Genomic DNA, 25,254 nt, shown 5'->3' with positions numbered 1-25,254 from the left:
TTAACCTGACTCTTAGGATCCATACCTTCATCAGTGGAAGCTATTTTCTTTATCAGAGCAAAGTATAACTCCTCCCTAGAGTACAACTCAACCACAATTCAAGAATCTATTTTTTAAAAGTTCTTCACTTTGTGATCAGCTTTCTGGTGATGAGCCCCTCCAAATTTAGACACATTGGTCCTCGGACAACAGACATACAGTCCACTTCTGGGTCTATACCAGGAGCTCCATTAGCTTTTTAGAACCTGTGGAAGACTACACTGCTAGTACAGATCTTGGGAACCTAGGATGTCACCTCCACATCAAGTTAAGGCGGAGGAAAACTTTTATGGAGCAGGGGAAATCCCAAACTAGCTTCACTAATACAGCTCAGATGAAAACTTAGAAAAATATCTAGAAAGTTTTGTAAAACTAAGCAACTTTAGGCAAAATGTCTCAAACCATTAGGGGAAACCAAATGGAAACTGGAGGAACACAAATTTAAATGAACCATTTATTAAAGTGAGAGAATGACAACAGAATGAAATGATCCCCGCAAATTTCGATTATTGTAACTCCTTTTCAATATTTTGCATGTTTCAAGTTAAGCTGCATTCTTGATTATGCTCCACACTCTTACATCCTACAAGTTTTCAATGAATACTTTTTCAAAACATGCTCATGGTTATATCAATAAGAATAAGCAACTTTACAGAGCAGCACTTTTCTTTGAAGAAGCTCAAGGCACTCCAATATGTCTCTTTAATAACCTTACAAAACTGCCACAAGATATCCCCTTGCTACAGCAAGGGAAATCATCCAACGACTCGCCCATGTTATATGGCTTGTCAGTGGCAGAGCTGGGACCAGAACCCAGATTTCCTGATTCCCAGCAGAGTGCTCTTTTCTCTCCCTTGATTCAGCAGCCAAATAGTTCATTTATAATCTCAAACACTTTGCTGAAGAAACTAAACAAAAAGGCACATTTACTAAGAAGAACTATAGAGATTTAAGGTGACCTAATTATTTCCCAAAGCATTTGACTACATTTTATTATGCTGTGTAATGGATCAGGTAGATTTCGGGCTCTAAAGAATCCTAAAGATCGTTTTGCCCAATTTCCTCACTTTTATAGAGGAGGAAACTGAGGCCGGGAAAGGAATATTTCTCTTTTTGATCACAAAACATGTTGATATGAAATTATGTTTAAAAAGACGTGCAACACAAATGTATGTCACAGTTTGCAATAATCTATTTGCAAGAATTCACAATGATAATTCAGAAAAAAGAAAATGAAAGCAAAGCAATGAATGTTGTTTTGAAAATATGAAACATCCTCTACAACTTTATTTAGAATCTGACCAGATTAAGAAATGAGATGAGGCCAGTGAATTCACTTAGAGCACATCCAAACTGCTCTTTTGTAGGCCATTCTAAGTGGAAGGTAAATAAAGCTCAGTTCCAAGTTCAAGCCACAGAGTGAACAGACTGAATGTTTGCCTGCAACGGGAAACAGGAGGGGCTAGAAGGTGATTCAGAAGAAGAAAAACACCCATAATCCATTCAATTCATGACTTGACTTGGAATCGAGCTTTTTTATGTTTCCAGACGCTATTTCTGTGGGTCCAAAAGCAAGTGTAACCTGAGCAAGTCTAACTTTGGCTTCAAATAAACTCTAGCAGTCTCCAAAGGTTTGTTGTGGCCTCAGTTCTGCCTCTCACTTTCTGTATAACCTGTTCTTCAATTTTTAATATTTCTAAGGCCATGTATGCAGAAGCCAACGCAAGCATATCTCCCTTTAGGCAGAAGGTTTGTATGGAAAAAGATGCATCTAAGTGGAACTTTCGTATAATGAATCATTTTAACAGATTATAATTTCAGAAATTTTTGAATGTAAGAGCTTGATATAAAATCATGCATGATACAGTGAGCCCCTTGAAATATATTTATTTTTAATAGGCCAATAACTTTCTAATAAAAGCTTAACATATAATTCAAATACAATCCTAAAAATCTAGACATGTGCATTGGTAGACAATATGATCAGTGAAATATGGGAATAGAGAAGTCTCATTTTGAGGTATACTCTGGTCTTTTGTGCAAAAATGCTTCACAAGATAGTGAGAGAAAGACAAGTTCTTCCAATGCAGCCTTTTCATCATTTCATTAGGCACTAACAGTGTAAGTCTTTGGCATCTTTCCACCACCCTCAGAATAAAGGAGTACTATCTTCTTTTAAGAGTTAGTATACTGGAAGGTTCTATAGAGAAACCAGGATTAGATGAAATATGTTAAAGGAAAACATGTGCCAGGCTAACATGTACTTCTGATCCAAGATAAAGAATTGTCTTTTCTGTCTTTTCCCTGTCATGGCCAATCTCCTTGATAAAGCTTTCTTTGCTCATTACCTCCACTTGCTCTCTTCTCACTCCTCAACCCCTTGAACTCTGCCTCCTGACTTCATCGCTTATCAAGTTCCTGGAATATCATTACACAAATGAAACTGCTCTCTCCAAGGTCACCAATGATCTCTTCATTAACAAATCCAATGACGACTTCTCAGCTCTCATCTTTCTTGGCCCCTCTGAAGCATTTGACACTGCTAACTACTCTGTCCTACCCGGGTACTTTCTCCTCTCTGGCTTTTTTTTGTGGGGAAGGGGAGTACTAGAGCATTCTTTCCTGGTTCTATTTTCGCATCTGCCCTCTTCCTATTTTCCTTTGCTAGATCATCATGCTTGGCCCATCCCTTACGTGTGAGTGTATTTCAGGGCTCTGTCCTGGTCCTTCTTTCTAAATCCATTCTCTTAGTGATTTCATCAGGTCCCATGGGTTCAATCCAGAAGATTCCCCAGTCTACATATCCAGCCTTCATCTCTCCCCTGAGCTACAGTCCTGCCACACCAACTGCTTGCTGGAAATCTCTAAATTGATGTGGGCATCTCTAACTCAGCATGGCCAACAGATCATTTATTTCCTTTCCCCCCAAACTCATCCCTTTCCTAAATTCCCATTTGTGTTGATGGTACCACTACCATTCTCTTCATTGAGGTTTACAACCCTGGACTCATCCTCAATTCTCTGAGCTCATGCACCCCTCATATACAATCAGTTGCCAAATTTTGTTGATTCAACCTCTAAAACACCTCACACATGTGTTCCTTTCCCTCTATTCATGTGGCCACCAGGTGAGTTAAGACCCTCCCTCCCCTCGCCTTTCTCCCTGGCTCCAGTCACTCCTCTCGCTAATCTAGTCTCTACACAGCTGCCCAAACCAACTTTGCTAAGGCACAGGCTGGCCTGTGTTACTCTCCTATTCCAAGTATCTTTTCAATATTTCCCTGCTGACTCTAGTATAAAATGCAAATTCCTTTGTTTGGTATTTCTAGGCCTTGCCAATTTTGTTCCAACCCATCTTTCTAGGCTTATTAAACACTACTCTTCTTTATGCATTCTCCACTCCATTCAAACTGGCTTAGTTGTTGGCTTTTGTATATTACTGTCTATCTCCTACCTCTATGCCTTTGTACTGGCTATCCCTTATACCTGTCATTCTCTCTTTTCCTATTCTCAAGGTTCAGCTTAAGCATCATCTTCTATATGAAGGCTATCTTGAGCCAGCTGCTACTAGGCAGTAGCTTCAGGAAATGATTTTGTGTTAATTTTGTATTTATTTCTCTGTGTATAAGATGTTTTCCCCAACAGAATTTTAGCTCCTTGAGGGCAGAGATCACTTCATTTTTTTTGTCTTTGTTCTCCCAGCACCTACTATAGGGCCCAGAAATATTAGGCCCTTCATAAATGCTGGCTTGACTCACTTATTTACTTATTCATTCATTCATTTATTCAAATAAATGCTCATTGAATGAAACAAGATATAAACAAAATTTTGGAACACAGATACTCTAGAACTCGCGGGGAAAAACATTAGCTTACCAAACCATGTGATCGTGGAAAGGCATATTTTGTGAGGACTTCAAATATGTCTCTTCTGCTATGACCTTCCTGTTTCAAAGCAAATCTCAGATTTCTCATATCCTAAAGGGAAGATTAAGAAAAAGTTAACACCATATCCTCAGATACAGACATAGTGAGTAAAAATATTCAGATAAATCTAAAATTCTTTAATTGAATGAATCTCAAAAGAACAATTATTCCGTGTAAGTAAAAGAATGTTTGATTATACAGTACTGTAAATAAACATTTATTAAGCACCTTCTATGTGCCATGTGGGAAGCTGGATGGCCTAGTGAATAATGTGCCAGACCTGGAGTCAAGAAGACCTGAGTTCAAATCCGGCCTCAGACACTTACTGGCTGTGACCCTGGACAAGTCATGTCACCCTGTTTGCCTTAGGTTCCTCATCTGTAAAATGAGCAGAAGAAGGAAATGGCAAACCACTCCAATATCTCTGCCAAGAAATCATCAAATGGGGTCACTAAGAGTCAGACATAACTGAAACAACTGAACAACAAAAATGTGCCAGGTGCTGCACTAAGTACAGGGAAAGAAAGGAAAAAACAAACAAACAAAAAAAGTATAAGATCTCAAGGACCCCTGAGTCTCCTGGGGAGATAAAATAACAAAACACAGATTGGGTAAACTGAGGAAGTCTCAGAGGGGAAGGCACTCAGATTAAGGAAGCCTAGGACAGGCTTTTTGTAGGACTATAGCTTAGACTTGAAGATTTCCAGGGAAGCCAGGAGGTAGAAATGACGAAGAAGTGAGTTCTAGGTGTGGGGGATAGCCAATGAAAATGCCCTGAGTCCAGAGATGGAATGTTATGTGCAAGGAACATCAAGGAGACTCGTGTCACTGGATTGTTGACTATATTCGGAAGAGGATTGGTGAGGTGGGGAGGGGTAAGGTGTAAGGAGACTGGAAATGTAGGGAGAGGCTTTAAATGCCAAATAGAGGATTTGATATTTGATCCTGAGGGCAACAGGGAGCCACTGGAGTTGAGTGAATGGGGCGTGGGGGTGAGGGTAGATGTCACATGGTCATACCTGCACTCTAAGAAGATCAATTTGGATGAACTACAGTGGGGAGAAACCTGAGGCAGGGAGATCAACCAGCAAACTATTGCAATAGTCCAGGCAGGTGATGAGTGCCTGCACCAGGAAGGTGGCAGTATCAGGAGAGGAAACATATATGAGAGATGTTAAGAAGGTAGAAACACAGCAGGACTTGGAAATTGATTGGATAGGGAGGGTGAGAGTAAGGAGTAGAGTATGACAACCTAGACTGTGAGATTGGGTGACTGGGAGAATGGTGGTACCCTAGGCAATAACAGGGAGGTTAGAACGGGCCAAAGTTTTTTGGGAAAGATAATAAACTCAGTGTTGAACAAATTGAGTTTCAGATATCTACAAGACATTTCAGATATCCAGTTGTAGATGGGAGATTAGAGGTTAGGAGAAAGATTAGCGCTAGACAAATCTGAGAATCATCTGTATAGAGAGGATAGTTGAATCTATGGACACTGATGAGATCACTAAGTGAAAGAGGATAGAGGGAGAAGAGAAGAGGGTCCATGAGAGAGTCGTGGGGGCCACCCACAGTTAGTGGATATGATATGGATGAAGATCCAGGCAAGAGGACTGAGAAGGAGCAGTTGGACAGGTAAAAGGAGAACCAGGGAAAATTCGTGTTACAAAAACCTAGAGAAAAGAGCATTAAGGAGGAGGGCCATGAACTGCGTCAACAACTACAGAGAAGGCAAGAAGAATGAGGACTGAGAAAAAGCCATTAGATTTGGCACTTAAAAGGACACTTTAGGAGAACAGTTTGAGTTGAATGATGAGTTCAGAAGCCTTCTCAATGGAGTTTACCTACAAAAATAGCACCTTTAAAGAGAAGGCCAAAGTTCTAAGTTTAAAAAATCCCTTGCCTTTTGAATCTTATGGAATCACTGAATTTGAATGGGTATGGGTTAAGAGAACTTAGTGAAGCAGAAGGGCTAGACTAGAAATCAGAAGACCTGGGACCCACTAGGCTCTGATGCTAATTAACTGTGTGCCTCTGGGCAAGGCCCTTAACCTCCCTAAACCTCAGGTGCCACAGAAGGGGGTTGGACTAGGTGATTTCTTTACCCTGCTCCAGTGATTGCACTTTAATTTTTAAAATTTAAATAGTTTATGATAAAATAATTTATTTCTAGGTAATTAGGAATCATTTGTTTTTACTTTTAAAAAGGCTACATATCAATGTAATCAAATACATCTTATAATATGAACTTTTTAAACATCTTTAAAAATATGCCATTTTTTCCTAAAATTCCTTTGCCAGAATTAAGCTGAGAACTGAATTATACCTCAAAGTTTCATTCAAGAAATGTATTTTCAATGTACAATCTCACTTTGATAGGTCTCTAAACTAAATCACATTAAAGAGTCCTAAATTATCAATGAATATGTTTTTAGTTTAAAAAAGGTAATATTTTGTAGGAACTCTAGCTCCTTAGTAAACAAGAGAATCTGCTTTAAATAGAACACCAAAAAAATCCTACAACTAATTTCTATGTTGTATAATAATGCAAAATTGTCATTTTGAGGGGCAATTCAATAGGTGTAAAAATTATTTTTATAAATCATTCATCCTTCTAAGTCACCCAGGTTCAAAACCTTGTTTTCTTTCTTGACTCCTCAGTCTCACTCATCCCACATATCCAATTACCTGCCAAATCTTGTCATTTTTTTTGTCCATAACATCTCTTGCTTATATTCCCTTCTCTCCATTCACACAGCCACCACCTTAGTTCAGATCCTCATGTGACCTCTCACCTGGACTCAGAAGTCCAGCCTCCAGTTACAGTCTCCTACTTAGTCTTCCTTCCTCAAATCTCTCCTCAATCCAATCTATCCTTTATACTGCTGCCAATGATTTCCCTACAATGTAGGTCTGATCATATCATCCCAGTACTCAATAAACTTCAGTGGCTCCATATTGCCCCTAAGATCAAATATGGACTCCACTGCTTAGCATTTCAAGTGCTTCACAAGCTGGTCCTTCCTACCTTACTAGGATTCTTACATCTTCCCTCTTTGGTCCAGTCTCAAATGCTCACCTCTGGATTCCGTGTCTTTGCCCCAGCTGTCTGCCATGCCTGAAATGTCCCCTCTCCTCACCTGCAGTTATTCACATCTCTGATTTCCTTCAAAACTCAGCTCAAATACCACCTTCTGCAAGGAAGTATTTCCTTGTTCCCACAGAGGTTATGCTTGCCCTTCTAAGATCACGAATCTGTCCATTTCTTGTACATACATATATCTATACAAGTCTCCCCCATTGGAAAGTGAGCTTTTGTCTCTGCATCTCTGGCACTTGGTGTGGTGTGTGGCACAAAACCAATGCTCAAAAGGTGCCGACTGACTGACCGAGCTTGGGCCTCTCATACTACCTCCTTACTGAGAACGGGTACAAACTCCATTTGTGTTCCTTCCTTTCCAGTGGACAGATGATTCTCTTGGGCAGCTTTGTCTTCACTCAAGAGCCAAGAAGCAGCTCGAACTCTCTTCTCATCTTTTCCTTTGCTTCTGATGCTTTTTTTTATTAGACTCTGCTATGCTTTTGGAGTCATCCTCTCTGACTTGCATTAATACATTATTCTCTTTAGACCACTCCCCCCTACCCCATTCAGAATTATTTCTTTTTTTTGTCTTCAGAATTTTATTATTGACTTTCCCATCTCTTGGTCTGACTTCCTCTGGAGAATTTTAATCCATGGAATCCTACCTATTTATTCTCCCTCTCTCCCTTTCTTTTTTTTTTTAATTAATTTATTTGTTTTCAGTTTTCAACAATCACTTCCATAAGTCTTAAATTTTCTCTCCCTCCCTCCCTGAGATGGCATGCGATCTTATATGGGTTCTACACATATATTTTTATTAAACACAGTTTCACATTAGTCATGTTGCATAGAAGAATTAAAACTAATGAGAGAAACCATGAGAAAAACCAAACCCAAACAAAACATAACATAAGAGAAAATAATCTGCTTCATTCTGCATTCCCATTTCATAGCTCTTTCTCTGGATGTGGATGGTATTTTGTCTCAAGAGTCCTTTGGGAATGTTTTAGGTCTTGCATTGCTGAGAAGGGCTAAATCTATCAGAAATAGTCCTTGCACACTGTGGCTGTTACTGTGTATAATGTTCTCCTGGTTCTGCTCCTTTCACTTGGCATCAGTTCATATAAGTCTTTCCAGGCTTTTCTGAAGTCCTCTCTCTCTCCACCCTTCTGAAATTTACTCTTCTAAAGTTAAAATATATGTCAGAATTAAGCCCCAATTTCCTCTTTCTTTGTGCCTTCCCTTTCCTCTTCCTTCCTTTTTCTTAGGGAAAGAAAGGCAGAGTAGTGTAGTAAAAGGCAGAACCCCACAGTGGCCAGAGTGCCTAAAGTCTGAATGTGTTAGCTCTAGTCCTTTCTAGCATGAGACACATAGTTAATTGACAGCCTACCCATGTTGCTATTAGGTCAGGTCTCCCTCCCAGGCTTCTGTCCTACTTGCTTAAACTCTTGTCTATGCTTTCTGTGTAGATGGCCTATAATACACTCTGATGCCAATACTGCTTCTTTTTCTGACTCCCTTGATCTCCACCTACATGTTCTCTTCCGTGCTTCCCCCTGTGGTTTTTGAATTTCATCAATGAGTGTGTATTCTTAAAATACAATGCCATCCTGCTATTTCCTCTTTGTACAGTGGAAAGAACAACAAACAGATTTGGAATTAGAGAACCTGAGGCCAAAATGAGTTAGGAGCTCGAACTCATTCTTTTAACGCCACTTTGGACAGTTTTAAAAAGAGAAATCTGAGGTTATGGGTTTTATCCTTAAGTTCTTTTTTGGATTATCTACTGCTAATCTTCCTACACTGTAGCTACTCTTGATGGCATTTTCCTTGGAGGATCTGGCTAGCTAGGTAGCTATCAGCTGTTTGGCCCTTGCTTTTCAGTTTGTATGATTGTATTGTATTGTATTGTATTGTATGGTTCTCAAGATCCCAGGCGAATACATTCTTCTTCCCCTCCTCCCCCACGCCCTCCCAGTCCTTGTTAGGTCCTTTTCTGCATTATTCCTGTACATTAGGCCACAGTCCATATTCCAAACCTGTTCTCAGATATCATTTTCTTAATCTGTTCACAGCCCAAGTTGGCTGCTCTTATGAATCATTTTTCTTCAATCAGGAGCAGCAGCGATTAAAAGATAGCCTATGCCCTTAAGGTCCTTGTTTTCCTGAACATTAGCCATGAATTCTCAATCCCATTTCTGCCCACACCCCAGAAGTGGCAGTCAGCATCAGGTCTGACAAGTCTTGGGAGGTTCTCTGTCTGGGCACACATCCCAGGAGAATAGCGGAGCTCTCTACTGTTGTTGTCAATACCAATGCTTGTCTGTTTCTTTCTCTGCCCCTTACTGGACAATCTCTCATCTAATGTCATCTATCACAGGATCCTGGATTTAGAGCTGAGAGAGACCTTAGAGGTCATCCAATCCGACTCCCTCATTATATAGATGAAGAAAATGAGGCCAGCGAGGCTGACTTGCTCAAGGTCATCCAGTTGCTATGTGGCAGAACCAGGATTCAAGCACACACCCCTCTGACTCTTTCAACAATACCACACTGCCTCTTACATTAACATTCCCTGATGGACAATAAGCAGCTGCTTCACCTTCAATGGGTCCAGTTCCCTCGTCTTCAGGAATAGTCTCCTAGTTATTATTTAGCTCTGAGAGCTTAGCAGTCCTTTTCTCCTTTCGCCTTTGTGATCCATTCTTCCACTCTCCAACCTCCTGACATTGGAGATGATTCCCCTTTGCCTCTTCAGATCCTATTTCTTTTCTGTTTTTACACTGAAGCCCTTCATTCCCCTTGTAAAGGAACATTTAATTCTCCTTGATAATCTAGATAGTGGAGACACATTCTTAGAGCCCCTTTACTTTTGCTTCAGGGAGGAGGCCATGCTGTACTTTTCACATGAATAAGAACTACTATTACACAAATTTAACTTGAAGATAGATAACAACTTAGAATTATGTGATTAGTAACATCACTGAATGTTCCCATAATGCACTTGTACAGCACTTTGTTCTTCTCAAGGCATTCTACCATTAAATAACTTAAGAAGCTTCTCAGAACCTTATAATCCCTCACTTTAAAAATTTTCAAATTCTGAACATAAAACCAAAAAAAGTAAGCATTTCTATATACCAAGTAGAACATAAAAGTACCTGAAACTGTGAATCTTTATTCCATATAGCTTAGTGTTTTTTAAAAAAAGTATATAATTCAGCATATTACTTTCAAAGCTATCCTGTTTATCTATGCCTCTGCTTTCTTCTATCTTAACAGATGTCTTAATGGCTCTTTTCTCTGGCAGGGGCAGTTGAGAGGGAGGGAAAACCATTGTTGTTAGCTCCTCTCCCCCTTAAAGTCCTACCTGCTAGTTATAAAAAAAAAATCTTATAATAAACAAGTATATTCTAAACCAATATTCCTAATAAATATTGGTACAAAAATTTTAAATAAAACATTAGCAACATATCACAAAGATTATATACACAATGGCCGGTTTGATATTAGGATGATAATAAAAATAACGCACTATATTAAAAATAGCAAAAAAAATCATGTGATTTTATTAACAGATGAAGAAAAGGCTTGACAAGATACAATACCTGTTCTTGTTCAAAACACTAAAAAGCATGAAAATAAAGGGATCTTTCCTTAAACATAATAAAGATTATCTATCTAAAAGCAAGAGTCAGCATAATTCACAACAAAAATAAACTAGAGGCCTTTTCACTAAGATTGGGATAACAATGATTTCCATTCCATTACTATTTAATTCAGTGCTACAAATGCTAGCTATAGCATAAGACAAGAAAAAGAATGAGGGTATAAGTACTGACAAAGAGGAAACAAAATTATCACTTATCTGCAGATGGTGTAATGGTTTCCTTAGAGAACACTTGAATCAACTAAAAAACTATATTAAACAGTTAAATTTAGCAAAGTTGTAAGATATAAGACAAATCTACACAAATCATCAACATTCCTGTGTACTGACAATAAAATAGAAATTCCATTTAAAACAACTGCAGAATGAATAAAATACTTGAGGGTCGACCTGCCAAGACACACATTGGAACTATATGAACACAATTACAAAATACTCTCTACACGAATAAAGACAGATCTAAATAAAGAATGATTATTTGCTCATAGGCAGGCCAAGGAAATATAATAAAAATGATAATAATACCTCAATTAATTTGCTTATTTAGTGCCATACTAATCAAACTATTAAAGGATTACTTTAGAGAGTTGAAAAATAATAACAAAATTGGTCTGGAGTTTAAAAAATGTCAAGAATATTATGAAAATCAATGAAAAAAAGTAGAAAGGAAGGGGGCCAAGCAGTACCAGACCTCAAACTATACTACAAAGCAGTTATCTTAAAAATAATTTGGTACTGGATAATAGATAGGTTGCTCAGTGGCCATGGTAAAGTACACATACTAGAACGAGAACAGTAGTCTATTGAATGATAAACTCAAACATCTCAGCTACTGGGGTAAGAACTCACTATATGACAAAGCCCACTGAGAAAATTGGAAAGCAGTCTGGCAGAAACAAGGTACAGATCAACATCTCACACTGTGACATCATAAACAAATTAGAGGAGCAAAGAAGAAAATACCTCTTAGATTTATGGATCAGGGAAGAGTTCATGGCCCGAGGAGAATTTCAGAAGGTAAAAGAGACAATTTCGATTAATAAAATTAAAAACTTTTACACAAACAAAATCAAATGCAGCTAAAATGAGGAGATAGTAAATGGGTAATTTTTTTCCCAGCAAGTTTCTCTGAAAAGGTCTCATTCATGAATTCTTTGAATAAAACATCATAAAGATCTTATTAGAATATATAGGGAATCACGGCCAAAGTGGAAATTTGTTTTGACTGACTATTCGTGTATGTAATGGGTTGTTTTTCTTATATTCTCACTGAGGGTAGAGGGTTAGGAGTGAGAGCATGAGAAGCCAGATCTTGGCTGCTTACGACTATTTTACATATAAAAAGAAAACTTGAGAACTCTGATCAATGTAATGACCAACCACAATTCCTGAGGACTCATAATGGAACATGCTACTTATACTTAACTCCTGATAGAGAGGCAATGGACTCAGAGCCCGGACTGAGACTTTTTTTTTTTTTTTAAAGATATGGCCAATTTTGCATTGCTTAAGTACATGTTTGCAATAACGGTTTTGTTTTTCTTGCTTTCTCAGTGGGAGGGAAGGAGATGGGAAAGGGAAGTGGAGGGAGAGAAAGTTGATCTTTGAAGACAAAATAAAATTTAATTTAATTAAGAAAAGAATATATAGGAAATGGATTAAGACATATAGGAAATAGTTTCAAATTTGTAAGAATAGAAGCCATTTCCCAATTGATAAATGGTCAAAGGATAGGTATAGGCAGTTTTCAGAGGAAGATATCCAAGTTATCAATAGTTATATAGAAAAAATGTTCTAAATCATCAGTATTTAGAGAAATGAAAATTAAAACAACTCTGAGGTTCCATCTCACATCCATTAGATTGGCAAAGTTGACAAAAAAGAAACATGACAAATGCTGGACAGATTGTGGGGAAACAGGTATATTAATGCATGGTTGGTGGAACTGTAACCTGATCTAGCCATTTTGGAAAGCTGTTTAGAATTATGCCCCTAAGTTATTAATCTGTGCACATTCTTTGACCCAGAAATAGACAGTACTAGGTCTATATCCCCAAAGAGATCAGAAGAAGAGAAAAAGGACCCACAAGTACAAAAATATTAGTAAGAGCTATTTTTGGTGACAAACACTTGGAATCTGAGAGGGTGACCATTAAATGAAGAATGGCTGAACAAGTTACAGTACAAGAATGTGTTCTAAGAAATGATGAAGAGAGGATGGTTTCAGAGAAACCTGGGAAGCCTTGTATGAACTAATATAGGATGAAGTGTTCATATCAGGAGAACAATTTATATAGTACTATTCAATACAATAATATTACAATAGTATTGCAAAGACAAGCAACTATGAAAGACTTAAGAACTCAGATTAGCACAATGGCCAACTGATATTCTAAAAGACTCATGATGAAACATGTTACCCATCTCCTGATAGAGGTGATGGACTCAGTATTCAGATTGAGACTTCATTTTTGAATCTAGCCAATGCAGGAATTTCTTTTGCTTGACTATACATAATTGTAACAGGGGTTTTGTTTTTCTTGCTTTTTTGATGGGGGGGGGGGAGGGAAAAGTAGGCAGGATGGAGAGAATGTGGATCTGAAAATAAAATTGAATTAAAAACAAACAGGCATACTCAAGCAAAATCAGATCATATAAAAATGTATCTCTTTCCGTATCTTAGATCCATTACCCTTCTGTCAGGAGAACCTTCATCAGAGATCACCTGGAGTCATGGTTGGTTCTCATTTTGATGAGAGTAAAGTCCTTCAAAATTGTTTTTCTTTACAATGTTATTATTGAAGAAACTGTTCTTCTGGTATCATATTAGTTCATAAAAGTTTTCCTAGGAATCTCTGAAATCACCTCTTTCAACATTTCTTACATTGCATATTATTCCATTATATTCCTAGATCACAAGTTGTTCAGTCATTCCTTAAGTGAGGGGGAACCTCCTTAGTTTCCAGTTTTATGCTACAAAAAAGTGCTACTATATGTGTGTGAGTGTGTGTGTATTTATATACATGCACACACATACAGACATATACACATATATATATCTGTCTGTATGTGTATATATATATATATATAGATATAGATATAGATATAGGTATACTATTCTTTTCCTTTTCATTTGATCCCTTTGGAACAAAAGCCTAGTAGTAGGATCTAACAGTATACACAGTTAATTGATTTGGGGGGCACAGTTTCAAATTTTTATATCTGGATCAAATCACAGTTTCACCAACAGGGCAATAATATGCCTGATCTCCTATAGTCTCTCCAACATCTGTTATTTTCTTTTTTTTGGCTTTCTTTGTCAATCTGATGAGTATGTTCTAGCTAACACTTTAGAATGATGTCAAATAATAGTAGGAAGAAAGGGTATTTGCACCTATTTGTAATGGTTCCACTACTGCCAGGATTACTAGCTCTAATTACTAGAACACTAAGATACTAAAGGGATACTTGCTGCTTCTCTTAGAATGTTAGCATTTCATCATTGCAAAGGCCCCCTTCACTTGCTCAAATAAATATCTGCCATTCTAGATTTCTCTTGACTATTGTGTTTGCATTTCAAAGTTCTTATTCAGCTGTGGTCTTTTCATTAGGAATGCTTTAAAGTATTTTATTCCATTCATTTTTTCCCTTGTAGGAGTATACACAGCTTTCCAGGGCAAGTTATTCTTGGTTGTAAACCTTTCTCTTTTGCCTTTTAGAATACTGTATTCCAGGATCTCCTCTGGTTTAAGAAGAAACTGCTAGGTCTTGTATGATACTGAATGTAGTTCTCTGGAACTTGAGCTATGTCTTTCTAGATGCCTGGAGTATTTTGGACTTTTCATTTTAGGGCTGCTTTAAGGAGGTGACTGTTGGGTTCTTACTATCTTCACTTGGCCCTCTGATTCTAATAGGTCAGGGCAGTTTTCATTTATGATATCTTAAAATATAATGTCTAGGCTTTTAAAAATCATGGTTTTCTGGGAATCTGGTGATTCTTAGGTTATCTCCTAGTTCTGTTTTTCATGTTAGCTATTTTTGATAATGAGAACCTTATATTTTCATGATGTCACTGAGTTATGTTTGATCTAAGTTCTAGGACATTCAATTTTTGGATAAGGTTTACCACTTCCTGTTCTAAGGTATTTGTTCTTCTTTCATTTATTTCCTCTAGAGATTTTAGGTTTTTTTATCCCTAGCATATTTTTTTTCCCAGATATTCATGTAGTCTTTGTGGAAAATCTATTTTTTCCTCTGTATCTCCAGATTGCAGTTATTGTGGAGTTATTCAACCTTCCAGATTGAATTCTTAGTATTTCTGGTTCTATAGTAACTATAGTTCTATAGTAACTTCTAGAATAACTTCTATAGTGATTGGTACCTTCTGTTTACTAATATCTCCAGCCTTGGTTCCTAAATTGGGGCTTTGTGCAGAGTCATGTTCCATTCCCTACTGTGCTTTCTGGGTGCAGTGGTTGGCCCTGCTTGGTCTCAACATGGGTAAATTGGTTTCCTTCACTGATCTCTATCTCCTAGTGTTGATAGGTTTTAGGCCTCCCTGGATTTTTAAAGTTCAAAGCACTGGGTTTGGAGGGCCCTCTATGGAGTCTTGGGGTAGAATGATAGGGGCTTCAGAATCCCTAAGCCTTGTATGTTCCAGTCTGGGCACTGCCATGCCCAAGTTGGACCTGCTGCTTCTAAAGTCTATTCTTTGAGTTTCCGATCAGTCTTGGGTTTTCTCAAGAGAGCCCTCTGATCTTTCTTCCTCTGTATACAAAGTCTTGCAAGCCACAGGTGTCTTTAGTATCTCTAGTCACAATATGAGGCTTCTGCTCGTCAGACTGTGCAGGCTGAACTGGATTTTCTTGCAGGCCCTGTTTTCTAACTCCCACTGAGTTTTGGCTAACTTTTTGTGCAGTTCTGTAGTGGATGAAGTAATTAACTTGGGATTTCTTGATCATTATACAGTCAATTCTTAGGTTTTGTGCTGGATATGCCAGATATGCTAGGCTGCCTAACTCTGTTCAGGCAACCAACTTAGCTTGAAGTCCTCATAATCCTTCATTTTTGAGCAAAGGATCATCAAATGTTCTACCACATGTAGGATCCCACAAAATACATACAGCAATTAGACAATTAAGACTATGGTCCAAAATTTTTATCTATGATTCAAAATTGATCAAACTATACAGGTGAGTTTCTATGTAGAATCCTTTCAGTTCTATTATTTTATATAATTTTAAATGTGCATGACCACCTAAATACAAATTCTGTCAAATACAGTTGGATTATTCACTTCATACTGACCTATGGAAGTACTGACTTAAAGCATAGTTGGAAAAATCAGAATACTAGTTGTCTATCCATAAATCAAAGCACCAGCCAAATGGTGGAAGAAATACACTTTTCAAAGTTAGGTTTTGTCAACAGCTGCAACTCTAATGGTTGATTACATAAGCACTGCTAAGGCTGGAGGGTTGTGAGTGGCTCTAGTACTCTAAGTGGAAGCATTTCAGTTTTCTAAACTGTCAACAACTTGTTTCCTAATATCTTTAAGGCATAAAAGAACTTCCCAGCAATTATACTTAACCACTGAGCTAAAAAAAAATCTGATCAATTTCTAGATTATTTTATTAAAAATTACCTTCAAGTGTTAATGATTCCAATGAATGATCCAATCGCTGTAACTCTGGTCACAGAGTTAGCAGCAAAACCAATTTCATAATCACCTTCCTCTGAATATGATAGCAAGAGCTGATGTGTCTCTCTGGGAACACTAACTAATAAAATAGAATCCATTAAGCTCCTAAGAAAAACCACTGGTGAGAGCTTGGGGCATGGCTTCTTAAACTACACTGACACTAAGGCTGTAGAAAATGCTCCCAATATACTGAATCAACTGAGGCCTCACATCAAACTATTAAAAGTTTCCTTTGCTCACCCAAGCTCAGCTTCAATCAGAGATGCAAATTTGTCTACCAGTGGACTCCAAATACAATAAAAAAGAAGGAACTGGAACAACTTTTTCCTCCAATGAGGACAAATCATTACTCTCCATTACTCTCCATGTTCTAGCTGATCCAAGTCCCTGAAGTATCAGGGCATATAGTACTGATATAAGAAACTGAGCAAGGTAACATGGTGACAAAGTAACAGCTAACAGTAATAAGAGAAATAGGACAAAAAAAATTAAACATGTTTCTGCTCTGGACAGGATTCCTAAATTTCTTCAGTTTTTGACACACAGCAGTAAATTAGTCCTTAATAAGCTGGAGAGAAAACTCACATACTGGGATTTATATGTGCTATGAAAATCAGAAACCCTATCAGCAATCACTGGACTGGGAGATCTGGGTTCTAGTTGTTAGCTCTTCCTTTGAAAAGTCATTTGACCTCTCTAGGCCTCAGTTTCCTCATCTGTAACATGAGGTTGAAATATATATGTTCTCTCCAGCTCTAAGATTCTGATATAATTATTCTATACATAGCACATTTCTAATACAAAATACATCAAAGGAAAGCTTTATTTTCAGAAGGGATTCTATTTTATTTCCTGTTAATAGAAGGATAAATCTCACTCATTAAAAGGCAGTTAACTTTACTTTCTCTGAAAGTAAAGAAGGCATAGAATTGCTCCATGTTAAACTATTACCTTATTCCCTAACCACATAGTGATCCAAAAATCGATGAAGTTCTTTCTATTTCATTAAAAACATGCTCTATTTATCCTACTTTTAGAAAATATCATACCTCTGTTGACATGTTGTTGGGTAGGGACACCTGGAAAAGGCCTCAGGACAAAGAGTGCCCCCGCAAAAGGCTTGCTTACTCTTGCACTAATATACCAAAGGGATACAGTAACAGTATGAAAAAGGAACAATTTCTTTCCCCTCCACATCGGTACATGTCTTATGTAAACTCTGTTGCTCTCGACAGTTTTGGAAAACTACATCTTGAGAAGGTATGATACAATTAAGGAAGGAGGGGAGCGTCTGAATAGAGAAACATTTTCAAAATCTTAGGCTGATACAGGTGTTTCAAGTTCTAAGGATTTTTGTTTGTTGGATCTCATTTATCCTGTGCTTCATGATGAAAGTGTTAAATATCTTACTTTGCAAGTTATGTCTAGTCCATAGGAATTCTCTCCTCGGCTTGAAGCTCCTCCCATTTTTTCAACTCTTGCAATGACCCCCAGAGGAATGTCGAGTAATGCTCCAGAATCCTAAAAGAGATACAAATGCAAAATATGAAGGAGTCAAGTGAACCTCTCTGGGGTCCAGGCAACTCTTCATAACTACAGTATGAATTAGTTGTTGATCTGCATTGGCAGAGGGATTGTTTTCACCAGAAGTTTTCTACATTAATGAAATCACATTTCCACCCTCCTATCCCCAAACAAATTATGAATTTATCAAAACAACATACTGGAGAATTTCTTACCTTGAAATTGTAAAACTTTATAGACAGAAGTGTGACATAATAGAACATACATAAAGAGCAAGAATTAAAATAGGCGTACATGTCCAAATCTTTAAAAACAGTCCTCCAAAGTCTAAAACACCACCCAGAACAGATTTTTGGAAGCCTGTTTGATTTCTTTGAACTGCTGATTTATTCATTCTTTCTTTCTCTCTCTCTCTCTCTCTCTCTCTCTCTCTCTCTCTCTCTCTCTCTCTCTCTCTCTCTCTCTCTCTCTCCATAGATATATATGTGGAACCCCACAATATATACTTCCATAAATCAGTTCTTCCTGTGTAAGTAAATCGCATTGTCCTTCATAGCTGATCTGAATGTTCATGTTAGTCACAATAGCTTAGTCATTCACAGCTACTCTTCGAACAATATTGCTATTAACGTATATAACGTTCTCTTGGTTCTGTCCATTTCACTCATCATTTCTTTCAGCATAGTAGTCTTCCATCACAATCATATACTACAACTTGTTCAGCTGTTCCCCAACTGACAGGCATCCCTACAATTTCTAGTTCTTTGCCATCACAAAGAGAGCTGCTATAAATATTTTAGAACATGTGAGTTCTTTTCCTTTTTCCTGATCACCTTGGGAAATAGATGCGACAGCTTCTGTAGTTACCATTTTCATCATTTCTTAACAGCATAGCAATACTTCATTCATATGCCACAATTTGTTTAGCCATTCCCCAAATGATAGGCATGTATTTTGTTTCCAGTTTTTTGCTAGGACAAAAAGTGCTTGTATAAATGTTTTGGTGTATATGAGAACTTTCTTATCAATGACTTTCTTGGGATATATGCCTAGTACTGGAATCTCTGGGTCAAAGGGTATAACATATTTTTATAATGCTTTGGGCATAATTCCAGTTTCCTCTCCAAAATGGTTGGATCAGTTCACAGTTCCATCAACAGAGTATTAGTATCCCAATTTTTCCACATCCCCTTCAACATCTGTCATTTTCCCCTTCTATCATTTTAGCCAATTGGACAGGTGTGAGATAGTGTCTCAGAGTTGTTTTAATATGCATTTCTCTAATTAATAATGTTTTAGAACATTTTAAAGTGTTTTTAATAGGAATAAGTGTTGTATTTTGTCAAAAGCTTTTTTTGCATCTATTAATATAATCATATGATTTCTGTTGCTTTTGTTATTGATATAATCAATTATGTTAAAAATTTTCCTTATATTGAACCTGCTGTGTGTTCTTGGTAAAAATCCAAGTTGGTCAAACTGTATAATCCCTGTGATATATTGCTATATTTCCCTACCTAGTATTTTATTTAGGATTTTTTGGTCAATATTCACTAGGGAAATTGGTCTATAATTTTCTTTCTTTGTTTTTGCTCTTCCTAGTTTAGGTATCAGGACCTTATTTATTTCATAAAAGGAGTTTGGTGGGATTCCTTCTTTGCCTATTAGCCCAAATAATAATACTGGAATTAATTGATCATTTTTTTAATTGTTCAGTAGAATTCACTTGTAAATCTATCTGGTCCTGATGCTTTTTTCTTAGGAAGCTCATTTATGGCCTGTTCAATTTCTTTTTCTAAAATAGGTTTATTTAGATATTCTACTTCCTCTTCTGTTAATCTGGGCAGTTTGTATTTTTATAAATGTTCTTCAATTTCTTTAAATTGTTAAGTTTATTGGCATATAATTGGGCAAAAAACCCCACCCTCCTAATAATTGCTTTAATTTCATCTTCATTAGTGGTGTATTCTCCCTTTTCATTTTTGATACTAGTGATCTGGATTTCTTCACTCTTTTTAAAAAAATCATATTAACCAATGGTTTATCTATTTTATTACTTTAAAAAAATAAAACTATCTCCTTGTTTCATTTATTAATTCAATAAGTTTTTTTTTACATTTGATTTTATTGATCTCACCTTTCATTCAGAATTTCCAATTTGGTGCTTAGTTGGGGATTTTTAATTTCTTCTTTTATTGTTTTTTAAATATACAATTTACCAATTTGCTATTTCTTCATTTTATTGATATAAGCATTTAAAGATATAAATTTTCCTCTGGTTACTTCTTTTGCTGTATTCCGTAAGTTTTGTTGTATGCTGAAATTACTTACTGTTTCTATGATTTTTTTCTTTGACCCATTCATTCTTTAGGATTAAATTAGTTTCTAATTAATATTTAATCTGTGTTTCCACAGTTCTTTATCAAATGTAATTTTTATTGCATTATGATTCGAAAAGGATGCATTTAATATTTTTGCTTTTCTGCATTTGACTATAAGGTTTTTATGCCCTAACGCATAGTGAATTCTTCTAAAGGTGCCATGTACCACTGAGAAAAAGGTAGTTTCTTTTAAACAATATAGTGCTGGGTTCTGGTCTTTGATCCATTCTACTATCCATTTCCATTTTATGGGTGAATTCATCCTATTTACCTTCAAAGTTATAATCACTATTTGTGTATTTCCCTCCTTCCTATTTTCCCCTACTGGTTATTCTTCTCTCTCACTTTTTACCCTATATCTCCATAGAAGTCTAATTTACTTCAGACCAGAGATTCCCTAATCTGCACATCCAGTTCTAATGAGAATAAGGGTCCTATCCTGCCTGTCCTCCGTGACATCACCCTTGCCACTGTAAAAGTTCTTTCATTCACACTTCTTTTGTATAAGATAATTTACTCCATTTTACTTCTTCCTGTCCTATTTTACTTTTTAGGATCATCCTATCAGAATAAACTCAACCCCAAACCCTCTATCTATGTATACTCTTTCTAACTACCCTTCCTCCACTGTTGATTTTTCAAAAGAGAAAACTGAAGGTCTCTGCTATTACCAAGATGTGTGATCATAGGCAGGTCATTTAATCTGTGGGTCTCAGTTCTAAATCTGGGAAAACAAGAGATGGGATTTCATGACTAATTCTAAGGTCCCTTCTACCTCTAAAATTTTATGATCTATATCTAATCTGTAATCTGATACTTTATTCCACAAACTTCAAATTTTTACTTAAATTGTATTTTTTATACTATTGTTCACACTTTCTACATTTTCTTGACTTATTTGATGCTAAAGGCAAATCTTTAAGCCAGTAACTATTAATGCTGGAAAAATGAATATCTGCAGTGGATCCTGTTTGCAAAAAATCAAGGATTAGTGACTTGTACTTCTTTTTAAAAACTTTTTTTTGTATTTTAACTGTTTTATTATTGAAATATTTTCATCCTAACCCTTTCAAAAAAACCCCACTCATTTTCCTCCCCATCCTGCCCCCCAACAACTTTTCCTGCCCTTCTGTACTTTTATTTCAAAATTCTGTGCTCAGTGACCATCTTGAAATGTATTCATTGGGCAGCCTTATCAAGCCATTTGTGAAAGAAGTAGTGGGGTAAAGGAGGAAAGCAGCTCTGTCCATGGCTACTACAGGACTTTGGCTACTAGCTCAAAGGCCAGCTTTATCTCCTCAGCATCCGGACAGGTACAGGTGAATTATTCTCTGGCATAAGCATTGAGCAGGTATCTTTGCAACCCTTGAAACTCCTCTGGGATAGAAAATCCCCAATATTTCTTGCATACAACCTGTACAATGTGGAACTTGGGCAGTAGATTGCAATCAGTCAACGTAAGCTCATCACCACTTAGAAACTTTCTGTGGGAAACACCTTCATCTTCTGCACTTGTCTCATCAATCTCCTCGGTAAGTGGTGATGTCAGATAGTTGTCAAGAACCTTCAGGGCTTTCAACAGCCCCTTCTCCAAGTTGGTATTGAGTGCAGGGTTTGAATTCTTGATGTAGGCAGAAAATTTGGTGAAGACATCTAGACCAACTGTATTGGATTCTGGGTTCTTAGCTGCCAACTTGGGGTACCTAGGGAGACTCAGCACCTCCTCCAGAAACACTTTAATCTTGTTAATGTATATGTGTACTTCAATGCCATACAGTAAAAATCGGAGCTGACCTCCAGGACATAGCTGTCTCTGTTCTCCTCTTGGTGTCTACAGTGATGACACTGAAGGTGAGACACTTAAGCCAGAGCACCATGAAAAGTCTTTCAGAGAAGGGGCAGTTCCCAATCTTGGCACCATCACTGCTGGCCTTGATGAACAACTCGACTTGTGCTTGCTCTTCAGTTATGGCTGCAACTGGGAAGCAGGAAGCAGTAGGCACTGGGGGAACTGCGAAGGGCTGGGGTTGGAGGGAAGGTGGGTTGTGGAGCTTTTCCCCTAAATGTCCTGGGACTGCCCCTCTTAGCTCACCAGGCAAGACACATATATGACCTGTATTTCTAAAGACTAATTTGCAATCAGTGCTTCTATATATTTATTACAAAATGGAATATTATCCTTTTTTCCCTGTGAACTGATCACCTTTTTGGGACACAAAGCAAAGTTTCTATATAATCAGTTTTAAATAGCTAAATTATGCAATATTTTCTCATAGTAGAATACTTAAATAAATATCTGCCAAACGAACGATTACTAAAAACCAATATTTTCTTTATAAAATTTAAATACAACTTTTAATAACTGCCTAAAAATCAAAGCATTTTGTGAGCCTGGAATTTCAGGAGTAAGGAAATAACTGCAAACACTGAGATTTTATTTATTCAGATCAATCTGCTTTACCAAAGATTCCATCAATGTTTTGGATTATCCTTGGAAAGAAATATTTTCTGGATTTACTATGGCACATGGAGACAACGCCACATGACTTGAACTTGACTGCCTTAAAAGAGAATTGTCACCCAATAACTTATTTAAAAGAAAAAAAAACCTTTCACCTATTGCCAAATAATTGAAAAAAACATTGGCTAGCTTCAGTAAGGGTATCTAAGCTATGTTGAGATTTATGTGAAATTTTCTAAATGTTAAACTGTATTCCTCAACTCCCTAAATGTCTCCTTAAGAAAAATATACTTGTATGCTCAGTGAAAATCCACTACTATACCATCAACATTTATGTCCGAATGCAAAAACAAAAACCGGAAGACATTATGATGCTTTTTGTACTACCCAAAGAAAGCAGAGTAGCATTGACCCAAGACAGAGCAGAAAGAGGATTCTGAAAAAGGAACAGAAGTGTTTGTAATGGGCACTAGGGCTGAGGAAAAGAGCTGGGCTGCCAACTAGAAGGAATCTCCTAAGGCACCCGTGTACATGGGTCAGAGAGAATACGGCATTTAATCAAGGCCCAACCTGAAGCCAACACTGTTATCAATACTGCTGGACAAGTGTCAAGCCAGTCAATCCTTTGGGAGGTTCATGAAGAACCATGCTTAAGGTAAGTAGCCAGGGAGGCTCTTGGTAATGTACAGGAGACCTAGCTATAGTAATCTGCTGTTATTTTCCACTTAGCTCCATGCAAGGTGTGGCCCTGGACACTAACCTTTCTAAGAGAGGCAAGCAGGAGCTCACATGGCAAGTCTGTATTCCCCAAGTGTCTAGCATGTGGCTTCCTGGTCTAGTCCCATGCTGGTCCAGAGTCAGTGGTGATCTGAGTAGTAATGTCATGTTCTGGAAATTAAACCTAGACATGCATATTTTATCTGCCATGACTGAGCTCAACTGTCTATCCAAAGGAAAGGTACTGGGTATAGGGAATTGCATTGACAGGCTATCTACCGGCCTACTAGTACAAAAATGCTAGTGTGTCCTGTGTTCTGTTTAAATGAACTCACAACTGGAAGGTTTGGAATAAGAAAATTATCTTTGCCTTCTCTTGAATAGTGTTAACTGACTAAACATTATTAAACATTTAAATGATCTCTAAGGTCCCTTCTGGCACTAAAATGCTATGAATATGACTAAGTATGTAGAGGAGTTGAACATAATTTTGAGTAGAGGTAAATAAGACTACATAAGAATAATATATATGTCATCATTAGAGAACAACAGAGAGAAAATCTTATCACATTCATTTATCCAAGGAGCTGAACCTTAAGGCTGGAAGGTGGGTGAGTACACTACATAGTTCTACACACTATGTGGCCAAGTACTACACTAGGGCTTCTGGTTGTCACTTTCATAAAAATGAAAATGAAAACAGGTATCAAAATCAGTTGGAAAGGAGAATGAACTGAAATGGTAACCTTGAGAAGATTTAAAGCTACTTTTTGAAAAAAATGAGGAATCTACCAGTTGACAGTCCTGCTGCCTATTTGTTGGTGCTAATATAAGTTAGTCTGAGAAAGAACACAAATCTAGCTCAGACTGCTACCAAATTCATAGCTCTCACTGTAATAAGCAATATAAATTATCAGTACTGCTGGCACTTATTAGAGAATTTTATTCTGAGTTCAATGAGATTCAGTACCTATCCAAAGATTAAGATATCTAATATTTGAGAACTGTAGTCTAATGGGCACATTAACTATCTATTTCTGGCCCTAACTTCTCCAAGTTTTATCCCCACTTTAACAACAGAAAGCCAACCGATGTATCGCAGTCCCTTGCACAAATCCTTCTGCTGAGTTATAATACGACCATGTTGTACAGCAAGGCCATAAGAGAATCTGACAGTTTTTGTTTATTTGTTTATCTTTTGTAAAGCTACAACTGAAGGTACTTGCTTACTATGCCACTCTATAACCTTTATATAAGAACTCACACAATAAATTTGTTTGATTTTAGTTCCAGGAAAAAATTCCATCTCTGTAAATGAATTTACATCTGTTCTTTTGTCAGAAAACAAAAACTCTATAACCAAATGTTTGCTTTGTCTTAGCAGTCAGAAAGTTCACAGCCACGATTGCCCAAATATTAAAAAATGTGTCCCATTTTCATGACTGAAAGTATGTACTCTTCCTGCTTCATTCTATTTTATTCTTTAAAGTAATATCTTGCACTTCTTGTAGTTTATGAGTCATCTCAAGTTATTTTGTAAAGTAAGCCACTATTAAATCTTTACATTACTATACTACATTATATATAATACAATGTTATATCACATTACATTAAACATATGACAAATTGGAAAGCTCTTATTTTTACAAAGAGGGCTAGGATCAAGACTAGATTTAACCTATCAATGGTATAGCACCACTGGACTACCATAAAACCACAATATACAGGTCATTAGACCCTAATCAATTAATC

General features: G+C 37.1%; 1 protein-coding gene and 1 pseudogene across 3 annotated transcripts in view; both read right to left on the bottom strand.

Annotated features, from left to right (window-relative positions):
* MTM1 (myotubularin 1) overlaps window positions 1-25,254 on the bottom strand; it is a 99,921-nt gene that overhangs the window by 29,199 nt on the left and 45,468 nt on the right. For all 3 annotated transcript variants that reach the window (XM_072626743.1, XM_072626742.1, XM_072626741.1), the window contains exons 5-6: window positions 17,830-17,940; window positions 3,916-4,017 (exon numbers count right to left, since the gene is read on the bottom strand). In XM_072626743.1, the coding sequence (XP_072482844.1) occupies window positions 3,916-4,017; window positions 17,830-17,940 (213 nt within the window). The remainder of the gene's footprint in view (window positions 1-3,915; window positions 4,018-17,829; window positions 17,941-25,254) is intronic.
* On the bottom strand, window positions 21,499-22,469 carry LOC140515915 (chloride intracellular channel protein 1 pseudogene; annotated as a pseudogene).

The sequence above is a fragment of the Notamacropus eugenii genome, chromosome X (assembly GCF_028372415.1).
Source record: "Notamacropus eugenii isolate mMacEug1 chromosome X, mMacEug1.pri_v2, whole genome shotgun sequence".
Classification (NCBI taxonomy): domain Eukaryota; kingdom Metazoa; phylum Chordata; class Mammalia; order Diprotodontia; family Macropodidae; genus Notamacropus; species Notamacropus eugenii.
The sequence above is the reverse complement of the archived record's forward strand: the minus strand, read 5'-3'. Positions and strand labels throughout refer to the sequence as shown.